At 38.7% G+C, this 16,390-nt stretch overlaps 1 protein-coding gene across 1 annotated transcript in view; it reads right to left on the bottom strand.

The window, feature by feature from the left end:
• LOC109847899 (probable serine/threonine protein kinase IREH1) overlaps positions 1-12,686 on the bottom strand; it is a 30,129-nt gene extending 17,443 nt beyond the window's left edge. The window contains exons 1-2 of the mRNA XM_020417130.1: positions 12,459-12,686; positions 12,133-12,343 (exon numbers count right to left, since the gene is read on the bottom strand). Of these exons, the coding sequence (XP_020272719.1) occupies positions 12,133-12,343; positions 12,459-12,686 (439 nt within the window). The remainder of the gene's footprint in view (positions 1-12,132; positions 12,344-12,458) is intronic.

The following is a 16,390-nucleotide window of genomic DNA, read 5'->3' as shown; positions in this document are numbered from 1 at the left end:
TAAGTCGACCCATGAATGATGAGTCGACTCATAAATTTTATGAGTCGACCCCATAAGCTGATTTTCAGCCTGTAACGGCTACTTATAAGTTGACTCATGAAAAGTAAGAGTCGAACCATAACACTGTAACGGCTATATTTGTACTGTTTTAAAAATCCGTTTTTCTTGGGATTGTGTCTGGTTTCTTGGGGTTTTAACTGTAGTATTCTCTCCTTATAAATACCCAACCACCCCACCTACCTCAGTAACCAAGCTTTCATTGCAAATTACTCCGAGTTTAAGTTTATTGTTTTCAAAGAGCCTTAACTTTCATTTGCTCTCACTGGTTCTGAGTTCACATCCCAAGCTTCAACTGCAATCTCTCTTCTTGCCATAGGCCTACTGTAAAGAGAGAGCTTTTCTTCTAATTGTGACTGTTGTGAGCTTGATCTCGTGGAGATCTATTGTGTAGTTGTGAGATCTCAAAGGAGATCGTTGTGTAGAAGAAGTTTTGACTTCCAAACCGGGTGTGTAGTGGATTTCTCCTCGAGAGTGAGGAGCGGGGACATAGGTCAGCGGACCGAAGCTCGTGAACACATCGCGCGTCATCAATTGGCTAATTATTTCTATCCCTACTCTCTTATTATTGTTATTGCACTTTTTTTTGTGTGTGGCTTGTTGGAATTAGTTTTAATTGCTTTTTATTCATCCATAAACCTTATTCACCCCCCCCCCCCTCTAGGGCCTTTCAATTGGTATCAGAGCAAGGTCTCTACTTGTGTTAGGATTAAAACCCTTAGAGAAAAGATTATTATGGAGGGTTCAATGAACATGCATATGCTAGAAGGACAATCCACCACTAGACCACCCCTCTTCACTGGTAGCAACTTTGCATATTGGAAAGCTAGGATGAGAATTTATTTACAATGCATTGATCTTGACATTCTAGATATTGTTGAAAAGAAGTATGTTAAGAAGCCAAGTAGTAAAATGACCGAGGATGAAAGAGAGCAAGCCAACCTAAATATCAAGGCCATGAATGAACTAATTTGTGGTCTTACCCCCAATGAGTACAAGAGAGTTTCTACGTGTGCAACCGCACACGAGATTTAGGTGAAACTATGCATTACCCATGAGGGAACCCCCAAGTGAAAGAATCTAAGATTAGTAGACTCATGCATGATTATGAACTATATAAAATGCTTCCAAGTGAATCCATTGATTCTATGTTTTCTCGGTTCACTAACATTATAAATGAATTGCATGGTCTTGACAAGGTCTTGGAAAATCAAGAGATTGTGCTACAAAATTCTTCGCTCTTTGACGTCGGCTTAGGAACCTAAAGCTACGACCATCGAAGAACCTCATGATCTCTCAACTCTCATTCTTGATGGACTTATTGGCAAACTCAAGGTCCATGAGAAGAAGGTCAAAGAGAAGGAAGAAACACCCACAAAGGCAACCGAGGAGCCACCCCAAAAATCAAAGTCCATTGCACTCAAGGGAGCAATTGATGATTCATCCTCCTCGGATAGTGAAGTTGATGTTTCTAGAGAAGTCCATTGCACTCAAGGGAGCAATTGATGATTCATCCTCCTCGGATAGTGAAGTTGATGTTTCTAGAGAAGTAGCACACCTCTCTAAAAGAATATCAAGATTAATTAAAATGAACAAAAACTTCAATAATCGATCTAACAATAAATTTTCTCCTCGTATAGGTAAATGTTTTGAATGCAATGAACCGGGTCACCTAGCCAAGGATTGTCTCAAGCTCAAGGAGAAATATTTAAAATATAAGAAGAAGAAGGCAATGTATGCCGGATGGGATGAATCTGAATCTAGCGATTCGGATAGCGATGATGAGGGTGCCAAGATTGCTCTTCATAACCCAAACATTTGTTTCATGGCTCATGAAGATGAGATACAATCCGAAACCGAAAGTGAATCAATTTATATGCAATGTGAGCTGAAGCGGCTTTAGAAGAATTAAATTTTGAGTTCAAAAGATTAGCAAAAGAATATTCTTCTTTTAAAAAATTGCATATTTCTTGTGACTCTAAGTTTAAGCAACTACAATCATCTCTTGCTTTAAAAGATGAAATGATAGGAGATCTAGATTTTGAAAATAAGCAACTAAGATCTAAGGTTGAAAGATTGGAAATTGAAAACAATAAAATAAAATCTAATCATGGTTATTCAAGTCATCATTATGTGAATAGAAAATGGTATCATAAATCTCATGCTCCTACATATAAGAAAAAATTTGTGTGTACATATTGTATGAGACATGGTCATATCTCTACTCATTGTAGGATTAAAAATAACATTAATAATTATGAACTAATGTGGGTACCCAAGGATACCAAAAATACTAACATTCAAGGACCCAAAGCTTGGGTACATAAAGGTTCTACAACTTATTCACATATAGGGAACGTTTCGCACAAGACGTAAGGAGTTGTGGTACCTTGATAGTGGTTGCTCTCATCACATGATGGGCAACAAGGATTTATTTGCAACCCTATCAAGGATTGAAGGAGGCAATGTCTCCTTCGGTGGCGGCGAGAAATGTAAAATCATAGGAATCGGTTCTATTAGTAAGAAACCTTCTCCCGTAATTGAAGATGTTTATTTTGTTAAAGGGTTAAACCATAATCTTCTTAGCATTAGTCAACTAAGTGACAAAGGCTTTGACATCATTTTTAAACCGGACAAATGTATTATTAGTAAAAATAACAAAACCATTTTTGTTGCTTTTAGAAGATCTAATATTTATATTTTTGAGATGAATGAGCTTTTAGATCAAGATGTAAAATGCCTTACAGCGGTAGATGGGGATCCTTGGATTTGGCACAAGAGACTTGGACATGCTAACATGAAACTCATATCTAAGCTATCCAAGAAGAATTTAGTGAGAGGCCTACCAAATCTATCTTATGTTAAGAATTCTACTTGTGAGGAATGTGCTAAAGGTAAACAAACTAAATCTTCCATCAAATCCATAAATGATGTATCCACTTCTAAACCTTTACAATTATTGCATCTTGATCTCTTTGGACCCATGCGTGTTGCCTCTCTGGGAGGAAAACACTATGTTTTTGTTATTATTGATGATTTTTCTCGTTTTACATGGGTAATCTTTCTTGCTAGTAAAAATGAATGCTTTGAAGAGTTTTCTCATTTTGTAAAAAGAATTGAAAATGAAAAGGATTCAAAAGTTGTTAAAATTAGAAGTGATCATGGTGGAGAATTTCAAAACAAATTCTTTAATGATTTTTGTGCACATCGTGGTATAACTCATGTATATTTCGCTCCAAGGACACCCCAACAAAATTGTATTATTGAACGGAAAAATAGAACCATACAAGAGATGGCTCGCACAATGAATTCTTATGTTTTGCCAAAATAGTTTTGGGCGAAAACCGTTAACACGGCTTGCCACGTTTTAAATCGTGTTTTAATTAGACCATCTCTCAAGAAAACTCCTTATGAACTTCTTTATGGCAAAACTCCACAAATTGGATACTTTCGTATTTTTGGTTGTAAATGTTTTGTCTTAAATACTAAAGACCACCATGATAAGTTTGATTCTAAAATTGATATTGGTATATTTTTGGGATATGCTCCTAGAAATAAGGCTTATAGGATTTTCAACAAACGAACTCTCGTTATTGAAGAGTCTATAAACGTTACTTTTGATGAATCTAATATTGGTTTTCAAGATGGTTTGCCTAGGGATGATGATGCGATTAAGGAACAAATGGATCTTTTGCAACTCAAGGAAAAAAAACTCAACGGTAGAACCAAATGATGGGGAGAGCAATAACGAACAAAATCAAGAACTCCCTAAAGATTGAAAATTTGCACTGGATCATCCTAAAGACCAAATTATAGGGAGCCCATCCAAAGGCGTCTTGACTCGCTCAAAAACTATGAGCGAATATGGTAATGTAGCTTTTCTATCCCAAATAGAACACAAACGTATTGATGATGCTTTGAAAGATGAGTTTTGGGTTTTAGCCATGCATGAAGAATTAAACAATTTTCAAAGAAACAATGTTTGAAAATTAGTTCCTAGACCAAATAACACTTCTATTATTGGAACTAAATGGGTTTTTCGAAATAAGCTTGATGAATTTGCCATAGTTACTAGAAATAAAGCTCGTTTGGTTGCCCAAGGATACAATCAAGAGGAGGACATAGACTATGATGAAACTTTTACACCGGTTACAAGATTGGAATCTATTAGGATGTTTTTGGCCTTTGCAAGTTTTAAAAATTTTAAATTATTTCAAATGGATGTCAAAAGTGCTTTCTTAAATGGCTTTATTGAAGAAGAGGTTTATGTTGAGCAACCCCCGGATTCGTTGATTCATCATTTCCAAATCATGTATACCGGGTTCAAAAAGCTTTATATGGGTTAAAACAAGCTCCTAGAACTTGGTATGCTCGCCTCTCAAGTTTTCTCATTAAAAATAATTTTTTAAAAAAAACTATTGATAATACTCTTTTTGTAAGGAAAAAAAATGATTTCACTTTAGTTCAAGTTTATGTGGATGATATTATTTTTGGTGCTACTAATGAATCTTTGTGTAAGGAATTCTCTAAAGTTATGCAAGATCAATTTGAAATGAGCATGATGGGAGAGCTAACCTTCTTTCTCGGCCTTCAAATTAAACAATCCAATGATGACATCTTCGTATCTCAAAGCAAATACGCTAAGGAGTTGGTAAAAAAATTAGGATGGATAGATCCAAATATGCCTCAACTCCTATGAGCACTACCATCAAGTGGGATATGGATGACAATGGTGAAAAGATAGACCAAAAGCTATATCGAGGTATGATAGGTAGTCTCATTTATCTTACCGCTAGTAGGCCGAATATCATGTTTAGTGTTTGTGCATGTGAACATTTTCAAACTTCTCCTAAAAAATCTTATTTGATTGCGGTTAAAAGGATTATCAAATACATTAATGACACTTTAGAACTTGGTTTATTTTATCCAAAAAATACTTCTTTTGATCTTTGTGGTTATTGTGATGCTGACTTTGCCGGTAGTAGGGTGGACCGCAAAAGTACGAGTGGTACTTGTTATTTTTTGGGCAACTCACTTGTATCTTGGGCATCCAAAAAACAAAATTGTGTTGCCTTGTCCACTACGAAAACAGAATACATTACCGTCGGCTTATGTTGTGCACAACTTTTGTGGATGAAATAATATTTGATTGATTTTGATTTACGCTTTCATGATACAAAGATTTTTTGTGACAATACAAGTGCTATAAATATTTCCAAAAATTCGATTTTACATTCTAGAACCAAACATATAGATGTGCGGCATCACTTCTTGCGTGACCATGTTGAATGGAAAGATGTTTCTCTTGTTTATATTAACACCAAATCTCAATTAGCGGACATCTTTACCAAACCCCTTTGTGAAGTTGATTTTTATCGCATTAGAAATGAATTGGGCATGTGCATTCTTTAATTTTTTTGTTTTCTTTTGTTGGTTTTCTTGCTCTTCCATTGTCATATCCATATTTTCTTTTCTATTCCTTCAACGACATATCATGCTTTAGCTCACATATGTACCGAGAGGAGTGTGTGGTGAGGACGTAGTCGATACCGAGAGGAGTGACGTCGGTGGCCTAGTGAGAGGTGATAATTCCAAACACTTGAGGGAGGCGATACGTAAGGACCAACACTTGAGGTGCATTGTGTGATCTCTTTAGCATGTGTTTTTCATTACCCTATTTTTTATGGTGACAAAGGGGGAGAAAAATCTCCTCATTTGTGCACCCAGTAAGGGAGAGCCTTATAGATAGGGGGAGCAACTATCTATAAGCTAAACAATCTATTTTATTCGCTCTTGTATAATGGTTGTTTGTCATCATTAAAAAGGGAAAGATTGTTAGGTCCTTTATTTTGATGATGATTTACAAACATCATTATTGGTGCTAATCATGTATTGAGCTATATTATAGATTACAATTCATTAGCACTATGTAATGGAGGATTGGATGGAATGAGCTACAACGATGATATGTATGCAATAAAGAAGCTTCATCAACTCAAAGCAATATCAAGACTCAAGAAATGTATTTCTATGTGAGAGATATTTACTATTTTATTTTCTCTCTAGTACTTAAATATAGGCAAGTAATTGAAGATTTCATTTGAAGCTTTTTTGGATATCACACACACACTTATACTCTTTCAAACTCATTTTGTGGTACTTGTGTCAAAATAATATCTCTCACAAATACGATGATCTTTTTGCAAAATTCTTTTTCAAACAAGTATGTCAAAATGTTTATAAACCATTCGCTAAGTTTTACATTTTTCTGAGTTTATTTGATTATTTTTAACAAAGCTCAAAGTTAATTTTTTTTGTGTGCATGTTTATGAGTCGACTCATGAACAGTATTGAGTCGACTCACAAACTGCTGCGTAGTTCTCAATTTGCTTCTGATGAGTCGACTCACAACATCATGAGTCGACCCGTCAGGTTGAGTCGACTCATGCCTGTCATAAATCGACTCATGAACTGCGCTGGAATATGTGTTTTGCTTCTGCTGAGTCGACCCATGACTTAATGAGTCGACCCATGAATGATGAGTCGACTCATAAATTTTATGAGTCGACCCATAAGCTGATTTTCAGCCTGTAACGGCTACTTATGAGTCGACTCATGAAAAGTAAGAGTCGACCCATAACACTGTAACAGCTATATTTGTACTGTTTTAGAAATCCGTTTTTTGGGGATTGTGTCTGGTTTCTTGGGGTTTTAACTGTAGTATTCTCTCCTTATAAATACCCAACAATCCCACCTACCTCAGTAACCAAGCTTTCATTGCAAATTACTTGAGTTTAAGTTTATTGTTTTCAAAGAGCCTTAACTTTCATTTGCTCTCACTGGTTCTGAGTTCACATCCTAAGCTTCAACTGCAATCTCTCTTCTTGCCATAGGTCTACTGTAAAGAGAGAGCTTTTCTTCTAATTGTGACTGTTGTGAGCTTGATCTCATGGAGATCTATTGTGTAGTTGTGAGATCTCAAAGGAGATCGTTGTGTAGAAGAAGTTCCGGCTTCCAAACCGGGTGTAGTGGATTTCTCCTCGAGAGTGGGGAGCGGGGACGTAGGTTAGCGGACCGAACCTCGTGAACACATCGCGCGTCATCAATTGGCTAACTATTTCTATCCCTACTCTCTTATTCATCAATTGGCTAACTATTTCTATCCCTACTCTCTTATTATTGTTATTGCACTTCTTTTTGTGTGTGGCTTGTTGGAATTAGTTTTAATTGCTTCAGAATATGCATAAGATCATAGACATATGAAAAATGAAACCAGCCAGGTGATTTTGGTAACCTTTAATTGGAAATTAAATTATTAATTTTGTTCTATTAAATGTTTTTTAATTTTACAGTTGAATTAATGTCAAGATTTTCTTATTGAATTGAGATTCACTCGTAAACTGTGAGTTTCAATCCTATATTTTTCTTGAACAGGTAGTATCTTGTGGCATGATTCAACTAGAGGATGTCAGATTCTAGGTATGTCCAGCAGAACAAGCTAGATTATGATATACAGTGAATCAATCATCTTTACTAGAAGGCACCAGACAATAGGAACAAGATTTGTGCTTTCATCATTCTCAACTTAAATGATTGAAAAGGCACATAATAAGTTTCAAATGAATGTAAGTAACCAAACAGACACAAAGAGGTGTAAAAATACAGTACTTTCCCAAGCAAAATAAATTGTGTAACTAAAATATGATTCTAAGTTGCAATAAAAAATCCAAGAGTACATAGAGCTTCAGACAGTTCTGAATACAAAGGCTTTGTTGATGTCGATGTTTCTATTACTGCTGTTTTTATCATTTTGATCATTAGATGAGTGATCCTTAGGTGCAATACAGTTAACTTCAACAGCATTCCTCTGACTAATAAACATTAATGCAATAACTACATTAATCTGGAACAGAAACTATAAAGATCTATTGTCTAAAAGTTGGGCCAAATTTCATCCATCACTGTTTATATATTTTTTCCTGCTTTACCCTTGTAGCCTTTTCCTCTTTCTCCTGGGTTTGAGGGTATTTCTGAAAGATGGTTTCCGAGATTCTTTTTTCATTGTTCTCAAGTTTTTTTTTTCTCCTCAGCCTTCTTCAATAGAGTATGGAGGGCTGGTGACTACACCCTACCCATACCTTGTCACACTCAAATGGGTTTCGCCGTGATGAGAAAGGGAATGGAAGGTAAGGCTTTGTCAGTTGTTGGAATGGGTTTGTATTTGAATTTGGATTTCTGTGTGAATTGATCAAGATGTTAGATAATAAATTAATTAAGAAAGAAAAGAGAGTTGATGAATTGTGGAGATCAGCAGGCTTCAGAAAATGGTTTGGAGATGGAACATGAGAAGACAGGCTTAAAGGTTGCAGGATTCTCATCACCGGTAGGTTTTTGCTCAATTTCAAGACGGTTTTTGCTTTGCTATTTGGTGAAATTTGTTTGTCATCTGCTGTAATTAGGGATAAGTTTACACAATTTACTGTAAAATTCTTCCTATGTTTCTATTTGATACAAATTACTTTATTCTATGGTCAGTTGAATTGAAATATTGGGTTCTCGATCAGAAGAAGCCGTGATTGTCTACCCTGCTACAGTAATAATTCCCAATATTCATATTGCTATCTTTGGGATTTATTCAACCAGATTTTGTGCATCTAATTTTCTTTTGAGTTTTAAGATGCAGAAATAGAACCAAACCCCTACAGGCATCATTTTGAATTAAAGCCAGGTCAGATAAACTAATTTAAATATACGGGTAGTGATACTTCATATTCCTTAAGTGGTATTTTGGGCAGTCACTCGATTCTGTTCAGGTTATTGCTAAGAGATGCTGACCAACTTCCCTCTTCTGATTCTGAATCCTGTCTTTATGGATTTGTCCCCTAAAGCTTGAATTCTTTTAAATTCAAACTTGTGCTAATTTATGTTGCTTTTCACTGGTGCATATTAGGTTTATGCTTAGTTCTTTTATGGATTATTGTTCTGTTGCATTCAGCAAAATACAATAATATTTGTGGTAATGTGAATTTGCACCATTATCTATCTTGATATTGGCTGTGGTTTCTATCTTCCTTATTATCATTAGTACAAAGAGTTTTCGCAATGTCTGATTGGACTATCAGTATAATCACAAACTTTTTCCCATTATCTATTTCTTAGGTTTTCCAAAGTAATGCTTTCACATCAACTTTTAGTACTCAAATCTCATCCTTTATTACTTATTATTAGCCTACATCATCTTATACTAGCCATTGTTAACCAATATTGACGGTATTTGGTGGCTTCAGATGGATCAAATCAGCAAAGCTTAAAATCCAATATGATAAGGCTGAGAGACATCATTATGAGTCTATCATATGTTTCACTTCTTGAATATAATCTCACATAGTAGGAAATGCTGTTATGGTGCACAAAGGGAAGCAGATAATTGGATCACTCGCTACACTTGAATACATTGAAGAAACATGGAACGAGTACCCTCTGCTAAGCATATTCTTGGACGATTTCTTGCACAGTTCATTCACGAGAAGGTGCACATGGAGTTAGGAGTTAGAACTATTACTGATTTAGTTGGTTCTCGATTCTTTGATACCTATTTTATGTTTCACACCTTTAAATCATTAATTACACTGAATTTAGTTTTTTTAAGGCCACTATTTCCTGCCTTTCCAATGAAGTGACAGGTTCTAAGTTTTCTCTCTTTACTCTAAAAACTTTAAATGCTTTCAAATATAAAGAGCAGACATGTCAAAGCTAAGTTTTCTTCTCAATTATTACATTATGGTTATATTCAAGTGACTGATGGTTTTCTAAAACTTAATTAAATGACAATGGCCAATCTTATACATATCGTAGTGTTTTCCAGCATTTCAATGTTCTCTTAGGAGGAGAAAGGCTACTAGGACCCAATGGAACAAACAATGCAAAACCTTAGCGTTCTTCAAAGAGAAATTAAAGGCGAAAGATTTTTTGAAGAAAATATTATTGGGTTGATAGATATTCCAACAAACTGTGTCACTTTCTAGATTGGAGTAAGCGAAGAAATAGCTGAATTAGATCCAACCACTTAAGAAAATTTCCCCCTCTTGTAAAGATGGGCTCAAGATTCTTTAGGCTTTGATATTGTTGAGAAAAGCTAATCCGAAGGAAATAGATTGCAGACTGTAAATCTTTTGCAGTTTAATGATAGAACTATTCAACTATGTGAATGTATAATATTAATAAGTGGCACAGGGAGTAGGAAGTAAAGAGAAATATATGTTTCTATTATCTTGTACCAAAAATGGAAAATGGTTAGGAAACAGTTTTGTAGCAAATGTAATATATATTATCTCATAAGAAAATAATAGATATTATCTCATATGCTAATCTGTGTTAATGAAAAGTCATTCATTTTGTAAACTATGCTTTTGGGTTTTTTACACATGATGGATATTATCCAATGCTCCAATTATAGAATATAATATGTTTATACCTTTTTCTTTTTCCCTTTTTTATTTGTCATGCTATAGATGTCAATTTTACTTTCAAGACTATGGTTATTGAGATGAAATCATTTATTGTTCCTCGCATCATGCGGGACGTTTTCTAGTGATGATATAAAACAGCACACTCATTTGTTATATGAAGGGAGGGCTTTTACTATTTTATTTTCCCTACGTTCATCTAGAATCAAGTTTCAATGGTGTTAACTAATCAGGGGGTTTATTCATTGATAAAAATCCAATGAGTGATAATTTACTAATGCCCTGTACTGCAGGAGGCACAACTGCAAATATCCCTCAAAAGAACAAATCGTGCATGACTGCATGCCATATTATCACATGAATGATGCATAAATGTTTTCTCTCGCATACTCTTCTAACCACCTAAAGCCTGCATAAGGATATTGAGTGGAACCCATATTGCACCAATATAACAGACAAGAAGGGGGATTTCAAATGAACTTCCCTGTCGGGTGCAATCTGAGGTTTCATTTCTCACAGCTTTACAGTTTTAACACTCTCTTTCAAGTTTCAGGTATTTCCCATAATTATAAAAATTAAATGAAAATTGTTGCTTCTGTTTCCTACTCCTAAGGACCTCATCCCCTATACAGCACAAACCTGATATATTCTATTTAGCTATGCAGTGTGTCCTGGAAGAAATAGTCGGTCCCATTGTCCAAATATAATCTATGGATTATCCTTAGAAAGTACGGTTTAGGAGAAGTTGAGATTATGATAATTTATTGACTATGAATCAAGACAAAAATCCTGAACCTATTAAAGTGATCAGACAAATTATCGAGAGCATGCTTAAGATTCATATATCACACACTAGATAACACGTGGATACACACGCAGACAGACACACATACAAACATCACACCACCACACACAGCAGCAAGCCAACACGCAAAAGCATGTGTCTCCCTTGCCAGAAATGCAGCTCAGATAGGCTCTCCAATGGGTTTGAGTTGTCATAATAACCGACTGCAATTATTCAACTAAATCAATAACACAGGACAAGCTGGAATCCTACAGTATATTCCAGCTAAGATGTAGTGCTCCATTGCAATGGAAGAATATTTTTTCCATTTCAGTTGCATCCAGCAATGACACTAATGCATGCAGGGGGTTATTTAAAATAAATGAACTGCCTAATGAATAATTTGAAGAGGTGCATCCACTTCATGTACATTCAAACGAGGACAACCCTTCTTCTCCTAGCTTTAAATTGAATGGGCAATAATAATAGCTTAAAAGTGTAACCTGTATTCACTCTATCATAATGATTGAATTTGCTTTAGCAAAAATGACAGACTATGTGGTCTCCTTCGAAAGGTAAAGGACGAGTCTTTATCATAATGTATCACTACTGGACATAACAATCTTTTTGAAGCCCAAACTCTTTACAGTTGTAATCTAACGAAGTTGCAATATCGATTCAAGTTATTCACATTCAAAATTCAGATCTTTCAATAGCCTTCAAATCATTCACAGCATAATAAACTAGCTAAATCTAGTTCTGTATCCCAAAAACAAATAAACCAGAAACAACAAATTTAAGCTAGCTATTATCAAACGTACATACCAGATTGTCCCAAATTAGCCGACAAATCCTGATTCCTGAACCTCAAATCCCCAGACCAATACTTCCCTCTCCCCCCACTCCTACTCCTATCAGACCAAGAACTATCACACTTCTCCGGAACCTTCTCCAATCCTCTAGCCTCCTTCTTCTTCCCACTACTCTTCCCAGCCGCCGACGAATCGCTGATGTCGCGATGAGAGTCGAGCAATAGCTGAGGTTGCTATTCCCGCCGCCGGACATCCGACTGCCCTAGCTCCTGCGGCAGGGCCGGATCTCGTCTTGATGGCCGGTTCAGGCGCGAGCGAAGAAGGCCACGATCCGGCGACAGAGATCGCTCCGCCGCCTGGAGGCAGCGTCGGCGGAATGCTGACGAGTTTCGATGTTCTTGACGAGAGGCAGCGGAAGGAGGAGGAGAGAGGGGGAGGGGAGGGGGAGGGGGAGTCGGATTTGCTCGGGGAATCTAGGGATGGGGTTCTAGGGCTGCTGGATCCATCGGAGATCGGCGATGAATCTGAGGATTTCTTCGACGAGAAGAATCGGCCTTTGAACACCATTCTGATCGATCTCGATCGCGGTTAGAGGAACAGCAGCATCTAGGTTTTGGTTTTCAGTCAAGGGGAGCTTCTTCCAGTTGAAATGGGGTGCTTTTACTGGATTTTTTTTCCCCCACCTCCCTGCTCCTTTTATTTTGGGGGTTGGGTTTTTGATCGGAGAGAGGGAAAGTAACAAGCGAGAGAAAATGTAGGAGGAGAGATTTGGTGAAGAAAAGAGTAAAGAGGGCTTTGACTTGGATGATGGGCTTTGTTGGCACTAATTATTACCACGTGGATAAATTAAAGGTTCGGAGGAGAAAATAAGATGAGCGGATGAATTAGGTAAATAAAAATAAAAATTAAATTACTGTTTGGGAGTGGATATAGCAAACATGATGTTGGCCACGCCTATTGAGGGATTGGGGCAACGTATGACTCCGGGGGAGTATCAGGCCATTCTCAGGTACAGGTTGTTGGTTCCTTTGTTCGTGAAGGGGACAGTTTGCCCAGTCTGTCGTAGAACGCAGATGGATGCTTTTGGAGAGCATGCCATCCATTGTCAGAAGCAGCCGGGGTTCAAGTACAGGCACGACTTAGTCATAGATGTCTTGTATGATATCCTCCAAAGAGCAGAGATCCCATCAAAGAAGGAAGCGCCAGTCAACTTCCTCACTCCTCCTGGAGAGGCTAGATCTACTCTTAGGCCGGCAGACGTTCTTGTCTACAATTGGAGCGGGGGGAAGCATGCTTGTGTTGATCTCACAGGGGTGTCTCCGTTGGTGGGGTTTGGTAATGGAGAGTTCAAGGTTGGGCATGCAGCGGATAGAGCAGCAGAGGCAAAGGTGGACAAACATGATCAAGCTTGCAAGGACAACCACCACAGCTTCACCCCGTTCGCTTTCGATACGTTTGGTTTCCTTGCAGCTGATGCGGTGGAGTTCCTAAGGAGGGTACAGAAATTCATGAATAAGAATGTGGCGACAGCAGGGTCCGCTGAGTATGTGTTTCGTAGGTTGGGTTTTGCAATTCAGAAAGGATTAGCGGCGCAGCTTGTTGCCCGCTTGTCATCATCACATGTGTAATTGTTTATCGCATTAATATTATTTTCAATAAAAAAAATTAGGTAAATAAAAATAAAAAATTCAAAAGTGATAATAATAAACCTTTTATATAGGAGAGTGTTTTAGTACTTCGAAATTGATCATTTTGAAATATTAATGTGTGGTGGAGATAAATCTAGGAATTGTTGCTCTTTGTATCCTGAAATTTTTTCCCTAGCTCTTTTAATAATCTTCAATGCAAAAAGTGTAAATGGTATAGAGGCTTAATTAGCATGGTTATTAATATTCCATTTTTGAGATAGGAGAAGACTCTTTTCCTTGATATTTCATCCATACGCTTTGACGAGAGTTAATTATATACGTTTAAATATAGGAGAAAATGCTTCCAGCTCCCAAAAGCAAGAAAACGTGCCCCCCACCCCCACCCACCCAACCCAATCAACCCAACCCAATCAACCCAACCCAACCCACCCAAGACTTTGTAATAAACTTTGCAATAACTAGTCAATCAAAGCCTTGTCTTGCTATCAAAACAGAGATATAAAATATAAAAACAAATTCAAAAGTTAGAAAATTCAGGCCTGATCGGGAGCAGTCGTGATAACACTGCCCTAGAAGATTAAGGACCCGCCTATCGCCCTGGCGCAATTTGTCCTCTCTTTTTATAGGTGATGAAAGGTGTAACCCCCGCTGAATCCAAGGGACCGTTACGCACGGTTATTGCTTCCGTTACCCGCATGCAGCCGTTACAAAACGTGTAAAACGTGCAAAAATAAAATCTTGAGAAGCAAAAAATGTGTGCTTGTGTGCGGTGCGGCATGGCGTGGCGCGCGCGTGCGGGCGAGGCGTGGTGTGGCGAGGCAAGGCGTGGCGTGCGTGCGCGTGTGTGTGGTAGAAACGCAAAGCCCACAAAACCCAAAACACTATTCAAAGCCCAATAAGGAGAGAACCATTATATATCATTTACTATTCATCTCATTTTCCGATGTGGGACTATTCACAAAGGCAAAATTGCCTTTTCATGAACAAAGCTTCCAACAGTCCCCCCCCCAAAAAAAAGCAATATTGACTGAAAATAATAAATCAATAAATAAATCACAAAATAAATATAGTTTGGGCAACCTTTCGTATCGTGAATTCGGGAAAGGTAGCTTTCGGCTTTGAACATTTCCTTAGTGAGTTGCCATGCAGTCCCAATCCGCTGGCAGACCAAGTCTGGCCTGCGCACCTGAGCTCGCCTGGCAACCAGTTGCGTGCTGCATCGCTGGACCAGCTCGCCTGCAGACAGTTCCGCCTCCAGACCCATCGCGCCGCCTTTGCCCGACTACGTTGACGCACTCGCGCCAGACCATGTTCGCCTGCAAGCTCGCTCTGCCAGACCCAAGTCTGCCTGCAGTCCCAAGTCGCCGCAGACTCAGCTCACGCTGCCAACTCGCCTCGCAGACCCAAGGTCTGCGCTCTGCAGTCCGTAAGCTCGCGCTGCAGACCCAAGCTGGCAGACTCGCCAGCTCGCTGTCAAGACTGCTCACCTTGGAGTATGACGGGAACATTACATCCGTGGTCAAATCCAACAAATTCAAGGGAGAGCGGCAGCAATACGTCCAGGCCGGTCCGATGGCCGTCCCACAGTACGAATGAGCGGACAGGCCGCCGAAACAGCTGCACCCTCATAAAATGCGCGCTCACCTCAGTTTGTCCAGGAGAACGGGGGACGAGAGCCGCCAACGCTCGGTGGTTGGTCAGATCCACGCAGCATCTGCAGCCGTCTGTTCCAGAGCATACGAGGAGGGGCTTTCCACTCTCTATGTAGCGGGATGCCAGAGCACAGCTTTCCGAATGACCATTGACGGCTACGAGAATGACAGCAGGACGTCTCGAACACGGTGTGTCACATGCCCATAATTCAGGAGCAGTAAAGCTATTTCTCCCTGACCTCCATCAGTGGTCAAACCCACGAATCAAGGGTCGGCACCGTGCCATTCCCCTCTGCTAAAACCATCTTCAGCAGCATGGAAGAAGGGGGATTTGCCGTTGCATATCTGCGCTGGCTAATCTCCCAAAGGTTGAACCTGGACCTGTGCCAAAGGCTCCCTCTTTGAGAAGTGAGGCTTCCGCGCAGCAACTCGAGTCGGATCGTCCAAGGGAAGGCAGACTCGCAGAGCACGGAGCGAGGCGTCCTATCGCCACTAAAGTCCCCACCACAAACAAAGAGGGGCCTTCCCTCTGCTTTGTGTAGAACATTTGATTTGTTAGTTTTGTAATAAGCTTTCTTATAAATACATAACAACTTCCTTTCTTCGGCAAGAATAAATTTTCATCCCTACACCCGTCTCTATGGTGTACGATGCTCTTATTGAGTACAACATGGCTAGGCGAGTTTTACTGTTAATAATGTCAACGCGTGTATTGTGGGGGTATTAAATAAACAGCTGTAAGTACCCTTTAAGGACTTACCTACGTTAGAGGAACACGTGATGGCCGCGGTTGGGGGTGGGGGGGCAGTGTGAGCCTAGAAACTCTCATGAGTCGGTTTTTTATGGCATGGCCTTTACGCTCAACCGCCTTAGCTCAATAGATGAAATATTGTGTGTGTTTTTATCTAATACCTGATTCAAGGGCTTATTTAAGGCCTAGTCCATTATGTCCCTTCAGGTGGCGATAAAA

The sequence above is a fragment of the Asparagus officinalis genome, chromosome 7 (assembly GCF_001876935.1).
Source record: "Asparagus officinalis chromosome 7, Aspof.V1, whole genome shotgun sequence".
NCBI classification, from domain to species: Eukaryota; Viridiplantae; Streptophyta; class Magnoliopsida; order Asparagales; family Asparagaceae; genus Asparagus; species Asparagus officinalis.
The sequence above is the reverse complement of the archived record's forward strand: the minus strand, read 5'-3'. Positions and strand labels throughout refer to the sequence as shown.